At 40.4% G+C, this 25,049-nt stretch overlaps 1 protein-coding gene across 46 annotated transcripts in view; it reads right to left on the bottom strand.

The window, feature by feature from the left end:
* TENM2 (teneurin transmembrane protein 2) overlaps nucleotides 1–25,049 on the bottom strand; it is a 1,282,302-nt gene that overhangs the window by 365,308 nt on the left and 891,945 nt on the right. For 30 of the 46 annotated variants that reach the window (XM_055387572.2, XM_004042960.5, XM_063706913.1 and 27 more), the window contains one exon: nucleotides 22,383–22,592. The exons of the other annotated variants lie outside the window; for them this stretch is intronic. In XM_055387572.2, the coding sequence (XP_055243547.1) occupies nucleotides 22,383–22,592 (210 nt within the window). The remainder of the gene's footprint in view (nucleotides 1–22,382; nucleotides 22,593–25,049) is intronic. 46 annotated transcript variants of the gene reach the window in all.

Raw genomic sequence — 25,049 nt, 5'->3', positions numbered from 1 at the left:
TCCCCCAGCTCCTCTTATACTTGCTTCCATATGAACTCTTCCTCAAGAGCATCTGGGCAGCTTTTAAACACTGTGGTGTCCAGGCTGCTGCCTGGCCCTATTACATCAGAGTTTCTGGGTTGGCATCCCGGCATTTACATTGTTTCAAACTCCTGAGGTGATTCCAGTGACTGGCCTAGGCTGCCAATTTAAGCTTAAAGGGATAGCTAAGCAAGTCCAAGCTACTAGATCAGTGCTTCTCAGACGTTAGCATATATTAGACTCATTGGAAAGCTGGTTAAACCACAGCTTTATGGGCCCCACCCCTAGAATTTCCAGTTCCCTAGGTCCAGGGAAAGGAGAGAGGTAGAGTGCTGAGGACTTGCATTTCTAACTAGTTTCCAGGAGCTGGTGATGTTGTTTGTCTGTGAGGACCAAAATTTGAGAACCATAGCAGTAAATTATTCTCTCTATTGGCAACATCCAAAGGTGGTTTATGGAGAGGAAAACCACATTTCATTAGGTTTGAGTAAACTAAGGAGTCCTAAGCAATGCTATAGCAAAGGGCTCTTCAATGACAAACCCAGATCAGCAGGAGGTAGGGGGAAGTCATGTCTTCTGTGTGCAAATCTCTTGCCTCTCCAATCACTTTGCCCACCACGAAGGGGCTGGAGTTCATGCTGCTTCCAATGTTTAAGGTTGTACCAGGTGCCCAGCAGATGCAAAAAAAAAAAAAAATTTACTATGGATTACCCAACTGAAATTCCCAGGCTCATAAATTTAGTTCTCTGTTTCTTTCTCTCCATACCATCCTACCTATATCTACCTACTTAGCTATCAATCTATATATCTATATATCTGTATATCTTTCTTCTAAAATAAGGACCCTTTGACAAACCTGAGGCAGCCCTCACAAATGGGGCAAAGACTGTGGGTGCCGATGAGACTATGGCTGGAATATCCCATTACTGGGAAATATGAGGTTTCTCTTCCTTCATTTCATTTAGATTTTAAAGGTAATTGTGACCTGGTAGGCAGATAAGTCTGTATTCAACATCTCCTGACAGGGATCATTGTAAATAGCATCCCTTATTCTCCAGGGTGTATAGCAAGAAAGGAAGATGATGAATACAAGCTGGAATGGGGTTTATAAATCTTTTTAAGACCTGATTTTTTCCTACTTTTTCTAAGCATCTGTGTTACAACCAGCTCTTTAGCTAATATTGTTTTTGTGCCAAAAAGCAAAGTTTACCAGGGCTGTCTTGATTGTGAGCACTTTATAATTACAAGAGAAGGACAAGTCTCTGAATTCTGAGCAGGAGGGGGAAAAAAAAGGTACCAGTTCAGCTAATGGCACAAATGAGACTTAAGAGCCAAATGAAAGAGTAGAAATAGTGCGGGTCCTCATTGCTTGCTAAATTGGAGGAAAAATCCTACAAAGCTAAACTAAACCAGCTCATCAGTCAGCCCTTACTCATATTCTAAAAGTGTGGATTAATCAGGAAGCGAGGGGAGAATGGAACAGGGCTTCTGCCTCCCATTCTTTGAAGCGTGATAGAATGATGAGCCTCACATTATAAGCCTTTTTGCCATCGTAGACCAACCGAGTTAAGCTCATTTCGGGTGGTTATAAAGATTCATGCAGCAATTATTTAGAGGCTTGCACATGCACCCTTTAATCAGGCTGGGGAAACGCACATGCTAGCTATTTTCTGGACATTTTAGCAAGGAGGAAAAAGCAAGCATGATTCTAAAGGCAATTCCTCTCTAACAGCTTTCGGAGTTTCCACTTCCCAGCTTCTATCCCGGCACTCTTTGAGGTGACTAAGAGAACCATCTGTAAAAATATCCATAAAGGTATTGCGAGGTTGATAATGGCACCTGCTTTGCTTCCCATCTTTGACTCTTTTACCAGAGTTATCATAAATGGAGTGACCTTTCCCTCTTTGCTGTTCCAGGACTTCTTTCTATGTCTCCGTGCTTTTTAATAAGGGCACATTTCCACCTTTGTATTGGATTTTAGATTGTAAATGTTTTATTTCTCTTCCTAGAGGACAGATTCAGTGTTTCAATCCTCTTTGTACCACCCTCATCAGCCAGTAGGGTTGCAAAGTTATTTATGAAAGGAATGCATGCCTGAAGAATGGTTGGAAGCCACATGTCTCAACCATGAGTTCTCTTAAACATTGCTCTGACTTTTGTGTATAATCCACGGAAGGCAGACAAGGGCCTTCACAGCCAGATTCCAGCCTCAATCCAGTCATTCCCCTCTGCTAACCTAAATCTGGACACATCTGTGTGCTAGTCTTTCCTTTAGCTATTCAAGCTTTCCCCCAAAGACCCCATGTTTTTTTGCCTCTCCATGCCTTTGCACTTGCTGCTGGCATTTCCTAAAATCCTCCACCCCAGCTGACTACTGATCATGATTTAGGATGCCAATCAGGTGCCATCTCTGTGGGAAGGCTTTCCCCAGTCCCAGCTCTAGCCCAGGTGGGGAGGGCCGCGATGTGCCATGCTGGCACTGGGTGGACATCTATCAGACTGCCTGACCTGCTGACTCACAACCATCTGTTTGCTTTTGTTCTTCTTAAAGCCTCATCCACCTCATGCTGCCATTAACTAGACTAAAGTACCCTTAAGGCCAAGTACCTGGTCTTAGTTATCTCAGATTTCCTGTATGTTGCATAACGTCTATAACAGTAGATGCTCAATAAACATTTGTGGAATTGAAATGAATTGTTGAGCTCCCTGTTATCTAGTTCTCTGCATTATCAAAGGCAGTATAAACTAATTGAAAAAGTCTTCAGCTTCTTAAGCTTCTAATAACATTATTGCAAAGATCATTAAACAAGAATCACAGGGCTTTAAGTCAATGGTTCTCAAAATGTGGGCCCCAGGCCAGAGAAACAGGCATCACCTGGGAGCCTGCTAGAAATGCAAATTTTTGGATCCCAACTCAGACATAGTGAATTAAATAAATCTGGTATAGGGCCCAGGAGTTTGTATTTTATAAGCTTTGTATGTATTTGAGAGTGAGAACCTCTGTTTTAATTAATTAGAAGTAATATTTTGAGAAGTAGTACATAGCAGTGAGAAGATCAAAGCCATTGGAATCAAGCAGCAATGGTTGAAATCGTAGCTGCTGTGCTTGATTTGATGGTTACGTGCATTTGGTCAAGTTAGCTAAACTCTGTGAAGCTCATTTCCTTCATTAATGAAAGGACCAGAACCAAAGCAAGTGACAAACTTAAAATGCCTAGTACTGTGCCTAGGGCAGAGAAAATGCTCAGCAGATGGTGGTTCATATTTTATTGTTTCCCAAAATGTATGCCATCAAAGATTAGTCTCAAAAGTACTCTGAGAAAGAAGAAGGAAGGAGAGGAGGAAGAGGAGAAGAGGAGGAGAGGGAGAGGAGGAGGGAGAGGAGGAGGAAAAATGCTCTCTGGTCAAATAACTTTGAGAAGTAAAGCCTCTATTCTAATAGAAAGTCTCAGTTCACATAAACATGTTAAACGCCCTGAGAAGTTTTACGACTCTGTTTTTCTTAAACTTTGTTTAATTCAGTATTTTCTAAGTTTTCCGTCCTCCCTGCCTCCCTCTTTCCCTCCCTCCCTCCCTTCCTTCCCTCCTTCCTTCCTTCCTTCCTTCCTTCTTTCCAGGGTGAGTAGAAGAGGCAACCTCTTAGCTTCTAGTAAGTTAGGAGAATAAAACAAAAGAAACATTTTCACCTTGGTTTTGAGTTTTTGGTTGTTTGCTTTTTAATTGGAGTTTAGGAAGAAGAAAAACCTCAGTAATTTTTAAGTTAAATATTCAATAGTAACATATTAAATATTTGCAAAATATGCACAATAATTTGTCAACCATCCAACAGATATTTATGGAGTACATACTAAGTGCAGGGCACTGTTGGGTGTTGAGGATACTGAAAGGGAGGAGGGGAACAAATTTGGATGGGCAGGGGTATCCAAGGAATGATATTTGAGTCTAGTGAATGACCATACCAGCCATGGAAAGATAGGGGGAAAGATTCTGGGCAGATGGAACAGGAAGTACAAGGCTGTCAGAGGAAAGAGTTTGGATGTTTCCAAAGAATGCAAAGAAGTCTAGTGTCACAGAGTGGGGAGAGAAAAGGAGAATGGAAGGAGCTGAAGTTATGAATGTTAGCCTATGGCCAAATCACATCACACTAGCCACAATAAACGATCTGGATTTTATTCTAAGGGCAATGAAAAAACATTTTATTAAACGTGCTGGTTTGGCCTGATTGTTAGGTATGAGAACCTTGCCCTTTACTCTGTATCTTCACTGGTAATACCCAGAAACTTCAAAGACCAAAAGAGGGAAGTATTTTTTCTCCATTCATCATCTGTCCATCCATCCATCCATCCATCCATCCATCCATCCATCCATCCATCATCTGTGATTTTTGATGTGCCAGGAATGGTGCTTATGGGGTAACAAAGATACAAAGATAAATAAGAAAGCTTCTGCCCTCAAGGAATTGATCAGCTATTAAACTTCTTGAACTGTGAAAGAGGTTTGGTAGATGCATAAATGATTATGCTGCCGCATTGGACTACCTTGCTATATTTTTCTAGGACCCATTATTCATAATGGGACTGTATCTTTGGATGGAAAAACGACTGCAGTATTTTTATTACTGACTACATAAAATGCATGATTTTACCGTATTCAAAAGCATGTTAGGCATAATTGCTTGGATCTTAAATTTGTATGAAGCGCAGGAACTAGGGTAATAAGAAATCAAGGCTGACACACCAAACTTAGTTCCTCTGTCACCCATAAGACCTAATCTTGCTTAAGGGTGCATCCCATAGTTGAATGATTGTCCTACTATGTAGTTTTAAAAGCGTTTGGAAATTATCTCTTCTTTATTTCATTAAGCAACATTCTTTCTCCCTCTAACACGTTCTTGAAATGCCTCTTATTAAAAAAAAACAACAACAAAACAAACTTTTTTGTTTGTTTCCTGTGGCAACGGAAAAAAAGAAAATACAAGAAAATACTAGCAACGAAGCATATGCTAAGGTAATTTAAGAGTTGTGATAAGCCAAAAGGAAAAGATAAACAGCCCCCAGAAACTCAGAGTTGAAGAGGTTGTTCCTTTTTAAAGAAGTCTAATTGGACACAGCAGGGGTCTTGATCCGTGCGCCTCGTTGTTTTATGAGAGGAATTTTCTACTACAATATAGGAAGTTAAAGTCTGCTCAACTTGTCTGATGCTGATTTGCTCACATCTGTCATCCAACCTTGAACTGGTCTGACCAATTTTGGAGGGAGTAAGACCATGGAAACATGCATATTTAAACCCTGAACATGAAGGATGTGAATTGTTTTTAATAGTCTACCAACTCTTTGGCCTGAATAGCTATGGAGTTACCATCCTGTCTGAAATCTCCCTTATTTATCACAGACAAGAATTTCTGAGCAGCCCAAACCCAGTTACTTACAGCAGGTGCCGATGAAGAATAAAAAGACCTCAGGACAAGAAGAAACCTAGCCAAGAGGTAATACTCTCCCCTCCACATTGCTGCCAGCAAAATCTCAGAGTTAATGTCAGTCATAATGAGTTAATCGGGACAAAGGTTCCGAGTTCTGTGGGGAAGAGTGCTGATTCCACTGTTCATGTGGGATGTTATTGCTATTAATAAACAATCATGATAACTTGCATGTCCACTTCTCATTGTGCAATGGAGAGGCATTTTTTTCCACACATTATCTTGAAGTATAATTATCTCTGTGTTATAAATGGTGAAACTAAAACACAGAGAAGTTAATTAAAGAACTTGCCCAGGGTAACAATAGTCCAAATGGGGAAGGGAATAAGGCATAGACTCTTGAGCTCTTAAGAGAGGGTTTTTGCAGAACTATAATCGAGGCAAAATGAGGGCATGGGCTTCCAACTTTTCCCCAAGCCTACTAAGTACACATTTTTCAAGCTGCTTTGCTAAGCTTGACCTCTGAAACTTATGTGGTTTTGAAAATGGAAACACTCCTATCCCTAAGCAGCTGCACAGTGGATTCTGGATGGCATGTGCCATGCCATTCTGTGTAAGCTCTCCCCTCATGATCTATGCTTTGCTATACACCTTGACAATGAAGAGTGCTACATTTTTGGTTCTTCACCCAAGAGAGGAAAACCACTCCTCTGCTTAGAGGCCCTGTTAAAGTTTGGTTGCATTGTAACATGGGAGTGTTTCTTAGAAGACTGACCTAATTTGATTCAGGTTGTGCAAAACTTACTACTCTAGGCCTGCATATGAGTTGGGCACATATCTTCCATGTATTTATAAGGAACCGTATTTGACTTATAAGAACCTATGTGCTATAGATCATCCATTCTGGAAAATACGTTTTTCAAGTTTAATTTTCCTGGAATTAGAAGCTTCATGAATAATGTGTACGTTTAAATGTAGCACTTCTCTTTTCTTCTCATGAAATGTTGTAATTCAGTCCATAATGTGCTTACAATGCTATATTACAATCAAGAATATGTTATATCACAAGCTCCTTTCAAGTACTTGTGGCATCTGACAACAGAATACAATAAAATATAAATAGAGTTTGCTTAGCATAGGAAATTTCACTTTGTAAAAGTTGGAATCTTTTCCAAAGCAAGCTACAACTCAATCAAGTCCAGGAAGTCTCTGGGTTATTCTGGAAAAGAGGATCTCATGCTGAGCCTGTGCTGCTGTGAGGAAGTGGGCAAGTCAAGGCCAGCAAGGTCTCAGAACTCATCAGTGTCAAACAGAATGCCAGAAGGAAGCCAAGGACCTGGCTCAGATGTGATGATAGAGCTTCAGACCCAGGCAATGCCCAGCACCTGTGACATGGTGGACACATGATAGGTGTTTAATCAAAATATGCTGACAGTCCACAGCTTCTGAGTACCAACCTCAGAGCCAGAGGTGAGGTGACCTCCCATGCTGTATACTCCCGTGTCAAACATAAAAACAGTAACAAAAACTTGAGTTTGAATTCTGCTTCTAACTCCCTTAGCACTGACCTTAGTTGGTCAGCATAAGCCCCAGCTATGTAATAAGGATATTGGGTCCAGGATCCCTAAAACTCACCTGACCTTTTCATGGCCCACTTAAGCTTTCCTTCCTCCTAATTGTATGTACTTGTTAAGAAGTCCAGCTAGGAAAGCACTGAAATGAAGAGTAATTGTAATCAGGAGGCTGAGGCAGGAGAATCCCTTCAACTGGGAAGGCTGAGGCTGCAGTGAGTGGAGGTTGCACCACTGCACTCCAGCCTGTGTGACAGAGGGAGACTCTGTCTCAAACAAAGAAACAAACAAAAAAGAGAGTAATTGTGCAAAGGAACCACAAAATTTGTCTATTAGCAGTTACAACTGTACTTGGTAAACAAATACATCATTGAGAGTAGAGGTTAGAGGTACCTATCTATCTATATATCTTCATGTAACACAAAATAAGTAAATAACCTATTTTTTTAAATACATGTGAATAGGTAGACCAAGTCCTACAAAACATAGAGTACATTAAGAAAATTTAAAAAGACCTTGATAGTGGAAAGTTTGAGATCATTAGACTAAATATGGTCCACTGGTAAGTCACTTGAAATTTTTATCCCTCAAATGGATTATCTGTTAAGTAGAGATAATAATACCTTCTACATCTTCCTCACCAGATGGTTGTAGTGGGGACTTAAATAGGTAATACACATGATAGTGTTTCCTAAAAGTAAAGATGGTGTGCCAACATGGAGATGGAGATTATTGTTAATGACATTAGCAGTGGTAACATAATCATCATCATCATCATCATTGTCATCATCATTGATGCCAACAAGCTAGATAACTGAGATTGAACATCCAAATGCTACAAAGGCCAAGCAAATCTCATACATGAGTAAATTAAAAGATCATGCCTGATCTCAGATGGGCAGTCTCTACTGGACTCTAGTGATTTGTGGCCATGACATAATGCAGGTAGGTATTACTAGGCATGTTATTATTTCAGGAAGGATAGAATTATGAATGTTTATGTACATCTCTTGGTTTTTCAACATCGTCACCTAAAGCATAATTTTAAAAATAATACCAAGCAGGACAAATCAAATTGGTTTGCAAGCTCCTTTGATCAAGGGTAAGATGTTTGCAACCTAAAGGAAAGGACATGATCTTGTTCCTTGAAATAGAAAATATTACGCAAACATAAGTGATGATGATTATTATTTAATATCATTATCATCACCAATCCAGAAAGGGGCAACAGCTTTAGTTTCCTCCCTTTGGGAGGAAAAAGTTGTTTCTGTGTGTTTTTAAAGAGAGGTGACAGATTCGGCGACTCAGCACATCATTGGAAGTGGAATAATGTGTCGTGCCTAGTTCTCAGTCTTTTCCTAGAATCATGATATTTGAAAGTTGGAAAAGAACTTTCAAAACATCTGACTCAAAGCTTCCCAACACTACAAAAGACAAAACAGAGGGCCCAAGAGGAGAAGGGTCTGCCCAGGGGACACTGTGAGTTTTGGGTAGAATTAGGACTCAGACGGATTCTCTGGCTGCCACCATATCAGGGCTGTTTCTTTCTTCACCATGGTTTCCTTTCTTTGTTTCACAGATTCTTTTTATCTTCTGAACCCTTTCAGCAATTTGAGATCAATAAAGAGCGGCATAAAAGGCCAAGTCTGCCTAGTGTAATATGACTTTTTCCCCTCCCTGTGAATTATTTTCACAACAGATCCTCCATCTTTTATATTCTAACCAGTTTTCAGTCTTCACGAGAAGGCACGCAGGTTAGCAAAAGAAATCAGAAACCCAGCATCCTAATGTCATAAACAGGTGGTGTCCCAGCCTATCTCTTTTTATCTTTAAAAGCAAATTGCTTGAACTGAGCTGTAAGACCACGAGAAGAACCCACAGAGAAAGAGGGAGAGTCACAAACTGGTAAAGATCACTGCTCTCTCAGGAACAAAATCGCTGATAGGAATGTATCAAAGACAGTGGTTACTACAGAAAGAACGACATGTAAAGCAATATTCTAAGCAGACAGAGTGAAAGGGGGGTGGGTAATGGTCAGGCTCCCCAGGGAGATGCAAAAGGTCATTGAGATGAAAATAACCTTGGGAACTGGGAACGAGTGCTCCATTACCACAGACGGGAAGAAAACACGGTATCCAATCAGATGGAACAGATTGAAATGCGATCCGAGTCAAGTGTGAATGCCACCAATTGCATCGTGGAATTATTCGGGGAGCTGGCATGCAGGAAGATAGTCCTGTCCCACAGCCCTCCATCCACAGTGGACATCAACACAATTCAAAAGCAGAGGTTTGCAAGGTTATAACTTACGCAAAGGCATCTTTGTAAATTCTAAGTGAGGGTGAGGGGTGGGAAGTCGCAATAAAGATAAATCTGGGGGTCATTTTCTATGGGGAAACTGTTCTGCTGAAGTGTTAAAAAGGTGCTCTATCATCAGTTTAGTTTTTTTGTTTTTGTGTGGTTTTTTGGTTTGTTTTGTTTTGTTTTTTAAAGCAAAGAGATGTAAAGTCTGCCTTTGGAGTGGAAGAGAAAAAAGAGAACGATTGATCACTGCATTTTATTGTTAGCTTCCCATGGTTGAGTGTTCACTGATAGAATTGGTTCAACTCCAAGATGCTGTCTTAGAAACAATTACTGTTTTCCACTAAAATATAACTCTAGCAGAAAACATTAATTTAAGTGATAACCGCCTAAATGCTTCAGTATCAAGAATGCATGTGCCCCCTCATCTTTGGCTTTATAAACACCAGAAAGGAATAAGGATAATAAGCAACAGAAATCGTAAAACAAAAGATCTGATGGAAATGACAAAAGAGAGAGCTGGTATTGGCCCTGGGGGAATCAAAGGAAAGGCCTGCGCTAGAATTTTAAAGCACCACACAAAACAGTTTTTCTATGTTTAACTAGTTTATTTGGATTCTAGAGTTTAAATATTAACTACATTGGTTTTCTCTGTTTGCTTCTGGCTTTCTTTGCCATTCATGTTGCACTATGCCATCATCCAGAAATGCCTTCTTCATTCTCTGTCTCTCCTACTGCAGATAGAGGGAGCCAGCATGTGAGAAAGGGTCTGCCTCCACTTTTTTTCTGGACCATTCTTTGGATATTGCAAATACCCTCTGCATACCTTTCCTCCATCCTTTGACTGCATGCACTATTTGTTAATTCACCTAATATTTATTGAGCATCTGGTATGTGCCAGGCTCAGTGGTAGCTAAATGCATAGAATGAAATGAGACACAAGGGAAATAGGGTGCTTGACTTCAAAGAACTCAAATCTAATGGTGAATGCAGTCAACGAGCATGGTGGGTTCAATAATAGAGAAGACATAGGGAGCTATTTCTACTTGCTCTATCCTGCTGAGTATTCAATTGGATTCTGTTGTGGGCTGAATTGTGTTTCCCCAAAAGATATGAAGTCCTGACTCTTGATAGCTGGGAATGTGACCTTATTTGGATTTTGTGAAGTTATTTGCAGACTTAATTCAAATAAATTTATCCACAATTATGACGAGCCCTAAATTCAATAATTGGTATCCCTATAAGGAGAGAGAGTTAGAGACCGACAGACACACGCAGGGAGAAGAGGGCCATTAGAAGGTGGAGGCAGGGATTGGAGTTATGCTGCCACAACCAAAGAATGCTAAGGGTTGCTGGCAGCTACCACAAGCTGGAAGAGGCAAGGAAGGACTCTTCCCTAGGGCATTTGGAAGGAGCATGGTTTGGAACTTGTAGCCTCCAGAACTGTGACAGAATAATATTCAGTTGTTTTCAGCCACCTAGTTCGTGGTACTTTGTTAGGGCAGCTCCAGCAAATGAATCCATACACTAAGCCCATGCATTCCCTAGGATTGTAGCTGTACCCTACAAAACATTTATCAATGGAAGCAACTATTTCCAAGGCAACATCAACTCAGGACAGCAGCTACTAAACAAATGAAGAAAGAACTGTTATTTTGGATTCACATCTCTCTGTCCTTCCCAAGGAAGACGCAGGTTAGACAAACACACTTCTTTTCTCATCACGCCCTATGGTATTTTTTCTGTTCTTTCTAAATGTGATCACATCCACAATCACAGATGGTCTCAGATCTAAAAATGTTACAGTGACCTGCAGTCAACAGGCCCAAATCTGAAGGACTTGGTGGGGGCTGCTGCCACCTTTTTGTTGCCCCATTCTAACACTGTCCTTCTTAAGGTAGATCAATAAGGATCTAGCTCTTGAGCATATCTCTACCTGCACCATGTGCTAAGGGACACAAAAAGACCAAAGAAATGACCCTTGTCTTTAAGTGGTGACAATTTAATGTTGACACAAGTGACTTACATGCATGAAATGCCAAGAGAATATTACAAATCAGAATGCAATGAGGTGCTAAATTGAATAAGGCAGACTATAAAGCTGTTCTGTAATTCTGAAAAAGGAAAGTTCTAGTTGGGCAGTGTTGGTTGGGAAAGCTCCGAGGAAATGATGGTACCTGTGCTTAGATGGACACTGGATTAGAAATGAGGAGGAATAGTAGTCATGATATCTTCTCTGTTCTCATGCCATCCTAAGCTGTGTTGGGAAAAAGAGCTAAACCCCCAACAACTCCACAGGGCTCCCTAATCAACAGAGGCAAATACAGACCAATCTGTGGGTTTGACGCAAGTGCTCCAATGCCTAACTACTGAGGTTCACAGCACCTGATGTCATTTCAAACACATCGGCCCTGATCAATACATACTTGTTGAATAAAATATATTTGAGAGAAGTAAACAGCTACTATTTTGGGGTTTTAACATTGTATTAAGTGTTTTGCCTGCCCAGTCTCATGTAAATGTTTTCTTTTCATCAGAAGAAAAAAGTGCACATGGTTTAAAGGATTAAATCGTCCTATAACGTTCAGTTCAAAAATAGCAATCTTCTTCTATCACCGCCAATTTCTTCCTTCCCAGCAGCAACCACATTTACCTTTTTATAGCTAATTATTTTGGTATTTATCTCCAGTTCTATAAATAACATGCTTTGCTGCTATTTCTTGCATTTTCCATTTTATTTAGTAACTTCTTGCATTATCTTGTAACTTCTTACTATAAAAGATGCAGGTCTTGGCTTTTTCCTCTACCTGCCCAGCCCACATATCCTCTCATCCTTCTGATTTAATAGCTAAGTCATTATTCAATGTTTACATTACTGTGGCCATGTAAATGCTATTCAGAGCTGGGCCATGCGGTAAATGATGACTACATTTTATTTCTTGAATATATATATTTTTTCTGGAATTGTCTTTTAAAAATTCACTTAAATTTCTATATATCACTCTGGAGACCAGTTTCTTTGGGTCAAGTTCTTGTACTGCTTAATAACTATGTATCCTATGGCAAATTACTTAACCTCACTGTGCCACAGTTTTCCCACCTGTACAACAGGGATAATAATCCCAATTCACAGCTTAATGGTGTCCATGTCCTCTAGCCAAAACACCACCAGGCAGGAGCACACTGTGGCCAAACACAGTTGATTAACTCATTGCTATGAGGGAGAAGACACACAAGGGGAGCCAGAAGGGAGCTTAAGTAAGAATGTTAGAAAGGGCTTGTGGGCTGGGTGCAGTGGCTCATGCCTGTAATCCCAGCAATTTGGGAGGCCGAGGCGAGTGGATCACCTGAGGTCAGGAGTTTGAGGCCAGCCTGTCCAACATGGTGAAAACAGTCTCTACTAAAAATGCAAAAATTAGCTGGGCATGGTGGCACATACCTGTAATCCCAGCTACTCATGAGGCTGAGGCAGGAGAATTACTTGAGCCTGGGAGACGGAGGTTGCAGTGAGCCAAGACCATGCCATTGCACTCTAGCCTGGCCAACAGAGCGAGACTCCATCTCAAAAACAAAACAAAAAACCAGTAATCACCCATTTTAGCCTAGAGAGAAGGGTGTTTTGTATTTTTGTTGTTTGGACAGTGACTTTGGTTTTGTCTGTATTGCGGCAAGATCATGGTGTGGTCTTCTTGTCATCTTATTTCATGTCACCACAGCCATGGAGTGGCCTCGTGCTTGGGTTCTGTAAGATTGTTTATGTTCAGTAGGAGAACACTACAACCTCGTTGTGAGTGACAAGCCAGCTCCTAATGCACCTAAGTCTAGATGTTATTGTCAGGTCTGTTCCCAGAATCAAGAGCTGCTTTTCACTTTCTCAGTGGTGAGGATTAAATGAATTACCATTTGTAAAAATTTAGAACAATGGCTGCCATAGAATAAGCCTTTAACAGTATTTGTTGCATGACACCAAAAGCATAGACAACAAAAGTAAAAATAGATATACTGGACCACACCAAGATTAAAAACTTTTACACATCAAAGGACACCATCAAAGAATGAAAAGACAACCTATGCGATAGGATAAAATATTTGCAAATCACCTATCTGATAAGCAATTGGTATCCAGAATATATAAAGAATTCCTACAACTCAACAATATCAACAAAAAACAAATGATCTGATTAAAAATTAGGCAAAGGACTTGAATAGACATTTCTTCAAAGAAGATATAAAAACAGGCAATAAGCACATGAAAAGAACTAATCATTAGAGAAATGCAAATCAAAACCATGAAGAAATACCATTTCACACCAATAGGATAGCTATTATCAAAAACACAGAAGGTAACAAGTATTGGAGAAGATGTAGAGTGTTTGGAGCCCTTGTGTATTGCTGGTGGGAATGTACAGTGGTACAGACACTGTACAAAACAGCATGTCAAATCTTTAAAAAATTAAGTATAGAATTACTGTATGATTCAGTGATTCCACTTTTGGTTATACATCCAAAAGAGGTCAAAGCAGGTGCTCAAACAATTATTTGTACACCAATATTCCTAGCAGCATTATTCACAATAGACAAAAGGTAGAAACCACCGAAGTGTCTAGTAAGGGAGGAGTGAATAAACAAAATGTGGTATATAAGGAAAATTGAATAGTTTTCAGCTTTAAAAGGAAGAAAATTCTGTCCTGTAGAATTACACGCTACAACATGGATGAAACTTGAAGACATTATGCTAAGTGAAATAAATCCATCACAAAAGGACAAGTACTGTGTGATTCCATTGATATGAGGTACCTAGACACAAATTCATAGAGATAGAAATAAAATAGTGGTTGCCAGGGGCTGAGGGAAAGGGAGTTAGTGTTTAATGGGTATAGAGTTTCTGTTGAGGAAGATGAATATGTTTTGGAGGTGGATGGTGGTGATGGTTGCATAACAACGTGAACATACTTAAAGCCATAGAACTGTACACTTAAAAATGGTATAAATGGTAAATTTCATGTTATATGTATTTGCCCACAATAGAACATTGTTTGTTAAATTAGGAAGCAAGTACTCTCAAACCCAATCATTGCTTCAATTGTCTAAGCCTCTTTTAACGGTATTTAGATGTATCAGAATGTCATTTAAATGTTTATAACAGCTTTAGGACTTGTAGACACTTATTATTGTTTTACAGACAAAAATACTGAGATATAGATTAAGTAAGTTGCTCAAGATTATAGTGTTAGAAAGTGGCTGAGCTATCATTTGAATGTATGTAGTATGGACGTCAGAGTCCACACTCTTCATGATTATTTTGGGTATGGGTCTAAGAGATGTACCCAGGGCTGGGGCTATAATTTCTGTTGAAACTGCCCACTGCTAAAATAATGAAATCCTTTGATTCAACCCAAGAATTGAGACATCTCTAACAAGGGACTGGGGACACTTTTAAAAATTACTATTGAATATTATGCAGGAAGCTAGTTAGAACTGAATGTACTCTTTAAGGGAATTTGCGAGAAGCTGAAGTTCTGGGTAAAAATTACTAGGGCACGAAACTGTTAAGATATCACTTGTAGTTCCCAGTCTCTGGGCTTGCCTAGGACATCTTTTTATATGTACCAAGAAGCCAGGGACAGAAATGGAGAGGTAGAATGTACACAATGCCTATCGACCCTGAGAATTTTGTCAATATCAAGATTATTTGCTGAGAAAGAGCAGTTCTCTGCCGTCTGTCACTTCCATGCTGTGCATCTCCAAAGGAATTACCTGTCCATCTTGATTGTGTGCTCATGTGCACCATGGTGCAGAAGAGTGGTCCTGACCCTAGTTGGGCTGGAAATTGCTGGACCTACAAACTACACATTTATGTGTGTGTGTGTGCGTGTGCACACACGTGCACATGTGCAGTATCTGTCTGTTTCAAGAAGGCACAAAGGAAAAGAAGGAAAAGTCTGATCTCTATTTGCTACATTGCTAGGCAAGTTAACAATGCTGAGAGAGTCCTGAGGACTATTTGTTCCCAATTATTGAGGTGGGAGACCTTGTTTAGGAGGCCAGGGTGAGGGTCTTTGGGAGCCCAGGTTTGTGTTGGTGGAGCTGTACTTTCTCTCCTTGATGGGATTGCCATCAACATTTTCAGCCAAGTGAAAAATAGCATCCCAAAACCACTCTTCTCAACTTTTGCATGTAAGTTACAAGGATCTGCTTTGCATGACTGTGTAGGCCTTAGTTTTGACAATGTCCCAGATATTGGGATGAAATCTACACTATACAGAAGAGGAGTTGGGGAGCCTCTAACATTGGGACAGCTTGGTCCAGCCAGATGCAAGGAGCTTAGAGAGACAGAATACTAGAACAAGAGGAAAGCTTAGAGGCCATTTAAGCCAATGCTCAATCTAATCAGATAGGGAAACTAAGGTTCATGATGATTGATATGGTTTGGCTGTGTTCCCACTCAAAATCTCATCTTGAATTGTAATTCCCATAATCCCCACATGTCAAGGGTGGTACTAGGTGGAGGTAATTGGATCACAGGGCAGTTTCCCCCATGCTGTTCTCATGATAGTGAGTGAGTCTCATGAGATCTGATGGTTTTATAGGCATCTGGCATTACCCCTGTTTGCACTTCTCCTTCCTGCTGCTTTGTGAAGAAGGTGCTGTTCTTCCCCTTCACCTTCTGCCATGATTGTACATTTCCTTAGGCCTTCCCAGCCATGCAGAACTGTGAGCCAATTAAACTTCTTCCCTTTATAAATTACCCAGTGTCGGGTGTTTCTTCATAGCAGTGTGAGAACAGACTAATACAATGATTGAATGACTTGACAAAAATCATGCTGTGAATCAGGAGCAGTGTGAAGAAAACTCAAGTTTTCCAACTTTCACTTTAGAGCTTCCCACTACATTAATGGTTCCAAGACTTGTCAGAGCACATGCTTCACCTGAAGGGAATGGTAAACGCAGAGTTCCTTAGCCCCTCCTGAGCTTAGGGAATCAGAATCTCCAGGGGAAGTGTCTGGGGATATGTGTGTTTGCCAAACAGTGGGCGTAAAGGGTATTTTGTGATGCTGTATTTCGTTTTAAGAAATCTTTAAAAAATTGTAACCCATGCCCTTTAATACAATGCTTTCACTGTCTGTTGTACATCTCAATCAGCCAAACAAATATTCTGAGGTTAACAGTTAACAGAGGAGTGAGGAGAAAAGTCTCTGCAATTAGGAAGGTTAAGGTTGAAGCCGAAATCCTTCACTTTCCAGCTTTGTGACTTTCGTACATTACTTAACCTCTTTTTGCCGTGGTTTTGTCATCTAGAAAATGGGTATGATGATAATCCTTCATGCATTGGGAGGTGGCAGGGACTAAATACAAGTACATGAAGAAAGTCATGTAAAGTACTTAGCATACTAACTAGTGTTGAGGGAGAAAAAGGGCCATGAGCTGATAGCCCAAGTCCTGTGTGGCTCTGCATTTGGGGCAAGAGGGATGGCTGTTTCTGTGACCTCCACAGCAAAGATAACATGCTGGACTTAGCCTTTACTACCCAGTGGGCCAAGAACCTGTCCAGAGGAGAGGCAGCTGGAACCAAACCTCTGCCTGGATGCCAGGAAAGAGCCGCAGGTAGCTCTGAATGTCTGAACCAGACATCCAAGGGACTTGGGGAAGAACCTGGAGTCAAAGTGGCTTATGCGCAGTACAAATCCAACTTGGGAAAGTGAATGATGTTTGCACTTGATATCCTGACCCCAAAATCAAGAGTGAAAAATAAAGGTGGTTACTATAGACACTCATTCATTTATTTAACAAATACTTACGGAGTGTCTACTATGAATCTGTCACCAGAGAAACTGCAGTGGAGGTCCCTGAAGAATGGAGTGAAGCTGGGAGGAGGAAGAAAAGCTGATAAAGAGCACAATAAGAAGTTACAATGCAGAACATTAGGAGAAGTGGGATAAACAACCACAGGATGTACAATGACTTTTGTAAAAAAGAGCAAGATAGTATTATCAGCACTGTACAATCATCAATGTGCATAATAACTGCTGTGAGCTATTCAGGGAATCCTAAATTAAATTAAATTACAATGTGCATAATCTGCTTAGGGAGGCAAGAAAATTTACAATATCTCAGAGAAAAATTTCTTTCTAAAACCTAAGATATATAAAGTTTCATTAAGTTAAAAATATTGACTTCTTCCTCATCCCAAATCCATCTCCATGGATGGATATTAGGGGCCAGATGAGTGAGGCTGTCCTGAAGTTTTCATGAGAGGATATCAATTCTAACCTCTATGAGGCTGTCAGGACAAATCTGTAACACAGAACATCTGCTTTTCAGGTCCTGAATGGTGACTTTAACCTCAAAGTCTGCTAATTCCCACAAAAATTCAGTTATGAGCAATGACATTTGAGGTCTATTGCCTATAGGGCATGCAATTTACATGGTCCTTTAGAAGAACTAAGGTTTGTCTATTGATCAAGTCAAGTTTTGCCCTTGGACTGTGCAAATATTGGACATTTATAGAATTGTTTTTACATGGAAAGTGCTCTCTATGTCTTATTTAAGGGAGGTTACAAGGAATTTTGACAGGAAATTAGCATATGTATTATATGATGTTACTAAGAATCCAGTCATCTGGATACACACATGAGCTCCTTTATGACAAACTTCTTTCTGGCCTCATTGTGAGGATTCACAGAATTTCCCTGAAATGACTGATTTGCTTTTATCTCATGGGGTATTATGCATCTTCTTTTCCTTATGTTTCCCTTTTTGCTTTGGTTGCTAGGAAGCTTAAAATCAAGTTCTCTATCTTAAATAATGGAATAGGACTTTATACATTTGAGCATATATGTATACTTTCTCCCCTAAATTTTTCCTTTACCTTTATTGTATCATCCAATTATACCTTAAAAAAATTTTTTTAACAATTGTTGGCCGGGGGTGATGGCTCATACTTATAATCCTAGCACTTTGGGATGCTGAGGCGGGTGGGTCATTTGAGGCCAGGAGTTCGAGACCAGCCTGGCCAACATGGTGAAACCCTATTTCTACTAAAAATACAAAAATTAGCCAAGTATGGTGGTGTGCACCTGTAATCCCAGCTACTAGGGAGGCTGAGGCATGAGAATCACTTGAACCTGGGGGGCGGAGGTTGCAGTGAGCCAAGATCACGCCACTCCAGCCTGGATCAGCAAGACTTTGTCTCAAAAAAAAAAAAAAAGTAACGATTTTTATAAGCTGTTACATATTATGAGGGAGGTGCAAAAAAGGAATGAATGAATGAATCTCATTTGTTTTATGATGCCAGATAAATTAGACAGGCAACTTATTGATCCTAGGCAACCCCAAAGCCTGCTGATTTTGATATACTATTTTCATTTAGAATTAACTAAGGCATTGCTCTTTAAAAAGGGTTAGGGCACCCTTCATGTGCTCAGTTACAAACAGAGACTCTCTGACTGGGACAGCTCTTTTGCCACATAAGATCTACCAAGATGTCCTAGCTAGGGCATCTTGGTTACTACATTTCTTATGTGTATAGTTTGATGCTACTAATGAGTGTTCAAAGCCCCTTTATTTAAACTTTAAAAAAAACCTCAATGTTTCACAGGTAGAGGAAAGCCAGTGCTTTTAGAAGATAATGTGGTTGCCTGTATATTTTCTGCATCATATGCTCAGAGCAAACTGCAAACCCTATCCTGATTTGGAAGGTAGTCGCATTCTTCCATCTGCAGGGGCCTCCATTATGCTGCTGCTGGGATCTAGATTTCTTTTCCAGATGAGTTATTTCATAGGATTTGAAATTATGCTTCTGTATACAAGAAACATATCTGGAGCAACCCACTCTGGCAGAAGGTCAGAACACAGAATGAGCCACTCGCTGGAGCTCAGCTATTTGAAAGAAAATGCTTAAGGGGGAGAGAAACACCACTCCTGTAAACATCTCACTAACCGTACCTGGGTATCTGCTTGATTGGCATAGATTGAGGGTTAGAGCAATTTGACTCCAAAGGTGGCAAGGTTTTAGTACCATCCACTAAAGAATGCACTACTGTCATAGAAAATAATGACACTCAAGCCATAAAGGTGAAGCTTTGTTGTTGCTTTGAGGAGTTTTTCATGTTGGGGAAAAACATTTTAGTTCCTGTAGTTTATGTCCCATTTGTTTCTATAGAACAGGTGCTCCTTGGGAAGGAATTGTGTACTGTGACCCTCCTAATGATGGGCTTCACCAACATCAAATAATAACAGCAACTATAAGAGGAGAGCAGGAAATAATGTTTTACTGTCGTGTATGGGCTGATGTGTTGGAAAGTGTTTTATTTCACCTAAGAAAGAGACAAAGACCAAAGTAGTACCAGATTCTCAGAACACAGGGTTATTGCCAAGAGACGAATTTAAAAAATTCTGTGTAATTAACCAACTAAACACAACACACCCAAACACAAGGCCACTTTGTTTGTGCTGTGACACCTCCTGAAAAATTCAGCCCCTTTCATCAGACTCAGTTCAAAACACTCAGACATAGCTCTGCACTTTGCATCTTCCGTGTCAAACTCTATTTTCAATCCTTTATGTCAAGTTTAAATTCATGACAACTGCATTCAGATCTTGATAGAATCCCCAATTTGCCCTGGACCTTAAACCCATTCCACAAGAAACACACACACACACACACACACACACACACACACACACGCAAACACAGACGTGAGCACACGCCTACTCGAACTCAATTTGCTCTCATTTTAGCTAAGCCAGAGTCCAGAATTTCTAATGACTGCCTGTTGACCGGAGCTTTAACAAACTCTCTGATAATAAGTACCTGCTGAAAACAACGGTATTGCACAATTGGGCCTTCACTCCCTCAGTTGAAGAAATCATATCAGCACAGCTCCTGTTTGGGATGAAAATGGACCCTTAAATTTTCTGTGGCATTTTCTCCTGTTACTAAAGCTTAAATTGCTGTCAGTCTTAAGTGAGCTGAACAAATTGGTGTGAGTGATGAAAAATGGATAAGTTTGACTCTGAACACACAGATCTGTTGTGTCCACCAAAATGAGGTCTTGATTAGGCATAAACCTGACATAAATACCCTATCAACAAGTTTCAATCTGATACACTGTCCAAAAGAAAGGAAATCACTTACTGCATTATTGCTAAGAAAACATTCCAGATGGCCTCAAGATATGAACTGACCTCTCTTATGGAAATCATCATTGCCTGGGTATCCATATATGCATAAAAGGATATAGTTTTTAAAAGCTCATTTTATCCCTAATAATTGTCTGTTTTTAAAAAGCTATCAGCAGGTGCACCTCATTTCAAAAGCCTCTTGTCCTTCATAATACAATATTCATCACGATTACATAGTATGAAATAAAAAGCAGCAAAACATAAGTGAAGGTAGTTCAATTAAATGCAACATAATCTCTGTAGCAAAAAAAGGGCTCTGTAGCTAAAATCAGGTTCTGATGAAAGTAAAAAGGGAATATATTTCCACATATTTTTAATTATATAGAATTTCCTCAAACATGATTTTTCATAATATATTCCATTAAGTTAACATCATATTTGAAGAAAGAGCATTTTCCGATTTCATTTTAAGCCTGATTTTGAGCAATTACAGTGTCATTGTTCCGCGGTAGAAAGGTTGAATTCATTTACTGTGTGGTTATGCTAGTTATGATTGATGTCTCTTCTCCAAATGATAAACCAATCACCCCAATGATGTAATGTCATTTTAAGAGTGCCATAATCACATTTCTCTCAAACTAGAAGCTCTGATGAGTTCTAATAAAGATTTATGGTAGATTAAAGGCCTTCATAATATCAACAATGGATTGCTCATTTGATGAGAGATTTGATTAGGTAATTTTTTTTGGAAAAGAATATGAGTTTACTAAATACATCAGGCCTGGCTATGAAGAAGGGCATGGGCCATCCTAAGTAGCAGTCCATCATTCCATTTCCAGAATGAGTCATCTTAAATGTATTTGGGAGGTCCTCTCTAATTGTAGAGGTTGAGGCCAGTGGTGGGTGGCATATACTCCTGGATGGAGCCTAAACACAATCTCATCAAGACCCACTCTCGGCATGGAAAGCTCTGTATTGCTTTGGATGGGATATGCTAATTAACCTCATGAGTGACCAGTTCAGAAGATAACTCCCAAGCCTTTAGGTCAGGAGTAATTAATTTTTGCAAATGTCTCTCCCTGGGCCATGGACACTTAAACTCTAGTTATTGCCCATTCCTACGTTCAGATGTTCACAGGAACATAAAACCAACAGGAGAAATCAAAATAAGGCATGATTATCGCTGGGCCCAGGGCAATTCCACCCAAGATTCAGAGATGGGGAGATAAGACAGTGGCCACAAAATCTTCAAAAGTGGGACAGGATCTTGGGTCCAGTTTCCCTGTTCCATGAATGAGAAAACCAAAATAAGAACTATGGATTTAGAGGCAGTATTTACCATGGTACCACACCACCAACTTGTCAAATTCTAGTGAGGTCACAAGCAAAGGGTTACAGGAGAGGTCACCCCCCAAACACTTCAGACTTGGCAAGACATTCAGTATTGATGTCAATGGAACACATTGTAATTTCAAAATCATCTAAACAAGCAAGGAATAGAAGTTAAAAGCCAAAACAAACAAACAAACAAACAACAACAACAAAACAAAAAACAAACCAGGGATCTGAGATACACACAAATTGGGCCTGTGAGGGTGTCCAGGGTCACTCAGCTATGACCAGAACCATAGTAATACAAAATTCAATATGCCGGTGTCTCTCTGCACTTCACCTTTGAGACCAGCATGCTCACACATGCAGCAATGGGCAAATGCCTTCCACTGAAGGAGGCCCAAATCCTGTTAAGATAAGCAAAACCTCTTAAGTAACTTCAACCTTCTACAAATGTATCTTGAAAATACCATGCCACAAAACGACAAATGCATTTCACCTTGATGCTCCCCACACCACCTTCCCCCAGCCCTTGTTTCAGCATTGTCATTTTGGTGGAGAATCAAGAATGTCACTCACGAAACACCACACATTCAGACACCACGGAGTTTCCTTACCACTGCTGGAGGCTTGCTGGGGCCCTGAGCATGCTCTGAGCAGGTATGAATTGGGGGAGAATTCCTCATCAGGGTTGGTGTCCATGATTTGATGGGAGGTGTTGCTGTCTAGCAATGGCATCTGGCAGCTAACTGGTGGAGGATTATGGGAGCTAGGCAGCTGAGCAGATGGGAGGAGACTAGGCGAGGATGTAGGTGGAATGGGACGACCTGGGAAAGAGGACAGAGGGGTCAAAGGTCAGCAATGAGTGTCATGAGAGCACCCCAAGAAAGTTACATTGAAACCAGCTCACAATATAAATATTAAAAAAAAAAAAAAGAAATGAACTGCTCCAGATGTGCTTTTTTAAAAGAGTGGTTTGATGTTTCTCCAAAAGTCTAAATTCATATTTTAGGTAGTTGCATATTTCAGAAAAAGGACATAAGCAGAAATATCCATGTACACAGCTCAAATGGAATCAGTCTAGCAACCATCCAGTTTCTTTTACCTCCTCTGCTACAGTCCTAATCTAAGTCTTCATTATCTCTCTCTGAGCTACCTCCTTGCTGGTCTCACTGCTTCCATTCTTGCCACATAATCCATCTACTCCCCATTGTTCCAGTCCTACCTCCACAGCAGCCAGAATGAAATTTTAAGGTGAGAAATCACATTGTATCACTCGCCCGCTTAGCACCCTCCAATGACTTCCCAGTGCTTGCAGAAGGAAACCCAAACTCCTTATGATGACCTACCTGTCTTGAGTACTCCAGCCCATAGCTGCCTCTCCTGCCTCACTCTCATAGTAACACTTACGATTTTCCACGTGGCCCCTTATTCTCTAGCCAATATGATCATCTTTATTTCTGTTGTTTGAACACACCAAGCCATTCCACCTTCAGAGTCTTCACACTTCCTGTCCCCTCCATGCAGGACACAACCCCCAACCCCCAACTACAACACCTTGCCAACATTCACAATCTCACTTCTTCTCTTCAATCAACCCTTCCATGTTTGTCTTCTTGAAATTTGCCCATCTGCCTGCTCTAGGCAACTACTCTGCTTACATTTCTTCATGGCCCTTACTACTCTTTGAATGCAGGCATCTTGTTTATTTTATTCACCCCCTGCATCACCAATGTCTTCCTAAAGAATAGCATCTGCTGAGTGAATGACCAAAAATAAGGTACTCTAAAACTAGACTCATTAGTTTGAGGTAGAAGTGGAAGAGTGATGGAAAGGGTGATGCACTGGCATCCCAAAGAGTTGGCCAATGTCCCCACCCTCTTCATTATGTGGTTTTTGGGACACCATAACTGTGGTTTTCGGACAAAGAAAAGCACAGACTCTCTAGCCTTGAGGAGGAGCAGCCAGTCCGGCAGAAGGTGCTCAGTGACATGGAGCGGCCCTTGGGTCAAGAAGTTGTCCTCCCACACAGAGGCTGCTGCATCCTCTCCTTCACATGGCAGGGAGCTCCTGGCAGCCAAATTGCTGGGTGAGGACAATCACCACCTATACTTTTGCCTGCTTCATCCTTCCATCTTGGGGCCTTTGCAGTTGCTTGCCTGCTAGTTTGCTCATTTGGGAAGTTCAGGAAAATGAGCCAAGAGAAGCAACCCATGGCATATGTCCTAAATCTGGGGGTGTGGAAGGAAGGATAGAACATTGAGAAAGCAAACTTGAGGACAAGGTGAGTGTTGCAATGCAAGTAAGAAGTACCTGAGACAGAAGAAACGTGTGTTCCTGCTTTTAGATGTACTGCTGATGTAGAGACATCAGCAGACACCTCAAATCAATGTCCACTTTTATTGTCGCTTTTATAATTGTATTTTCTGATTCATTATTCGGTGAATTTAATGCTATTTATGGGTTCATTTGGTTCAATAAAATGTATGTGCACTTTGCTAGACATTGAGGATACAAAAATAAGTAAGACACCACCCCTGCCCTCAGAGAGCTTATAGTCTAGTGGGAGACAGACAGGTAAATATGTCATTTCAGTGCCACATGATAAAAAGCAGAATAGCGGCATGTAATGACATGGTGCTGTGGGGGCAGAGAAAAGAGACACTTGTTTCAGCCTGGCCAGGTAGGAGTTGGGGTTTAGAGTCAAATAAGGATTCCTGGGAAAGGTGATACCTGAGAAAACGTCCAAAGAGGAAGAAAGCGACTTCTGGTGAGAGAAAACAGGATGAACAGCAGCAGAGGCATCAAACCACTGGCCCATTACCCTTTGAGGATGGGGGTGGCAGAGATAGGAGATGAGATACTCTTAAAGCTTAAACGTTAGGGGCTCCTGCACAGTAACAGAATAGAAATGGAGACAAATCATTCCTGAAATTGATCAGTTGATAAATGGAGTTTGACTTGAAAAACTCCATTCATTCATGGCTGTTTGGGATTCATATAAGGCATGACTTTCTTGCTGGGTGTTCTGGAAAAGGTACACTGAACACGTTGGAGTTTCATCAGAATCAGTGCTAATGTTTAATCAATACCTCCCTCATCCCAGGTCTCCTTATAACAAAAATAACTATCATTATAATTAGTAATTTAACTGCTGATGTTTCTTATACAATAACTATCTGCCACTCGCTGTGCTAGTTCCTTTATATGTATTATCTAATTTAATCCTCAAAACAGTCCCTTGAGGTAAGAATTATTATATATTCCCATAAAATGAAATAACA

This window comes from Gorilla gorilla, chromosome 4 (genome assembly GCF_029281585.2).
Source record: "Gorilla gorilla gorilla isolate KB3781 chromosome 4, NHGRI_mGorGor1-v2.1_pri, whole genome shotgun sequence".
In the NCBI taxonomy this organism is placed as follows: Eukaryota; Metazoa; Chordata; class Mammalia; order Primates; family Hominidae; genus Gorilla; species Gorilla gorilla.
The sequence above is the reverse complement of the archived record's forward strand: the minus strand, read 5'-3'. Positions and strand labels throughout refer to the sequence as shown.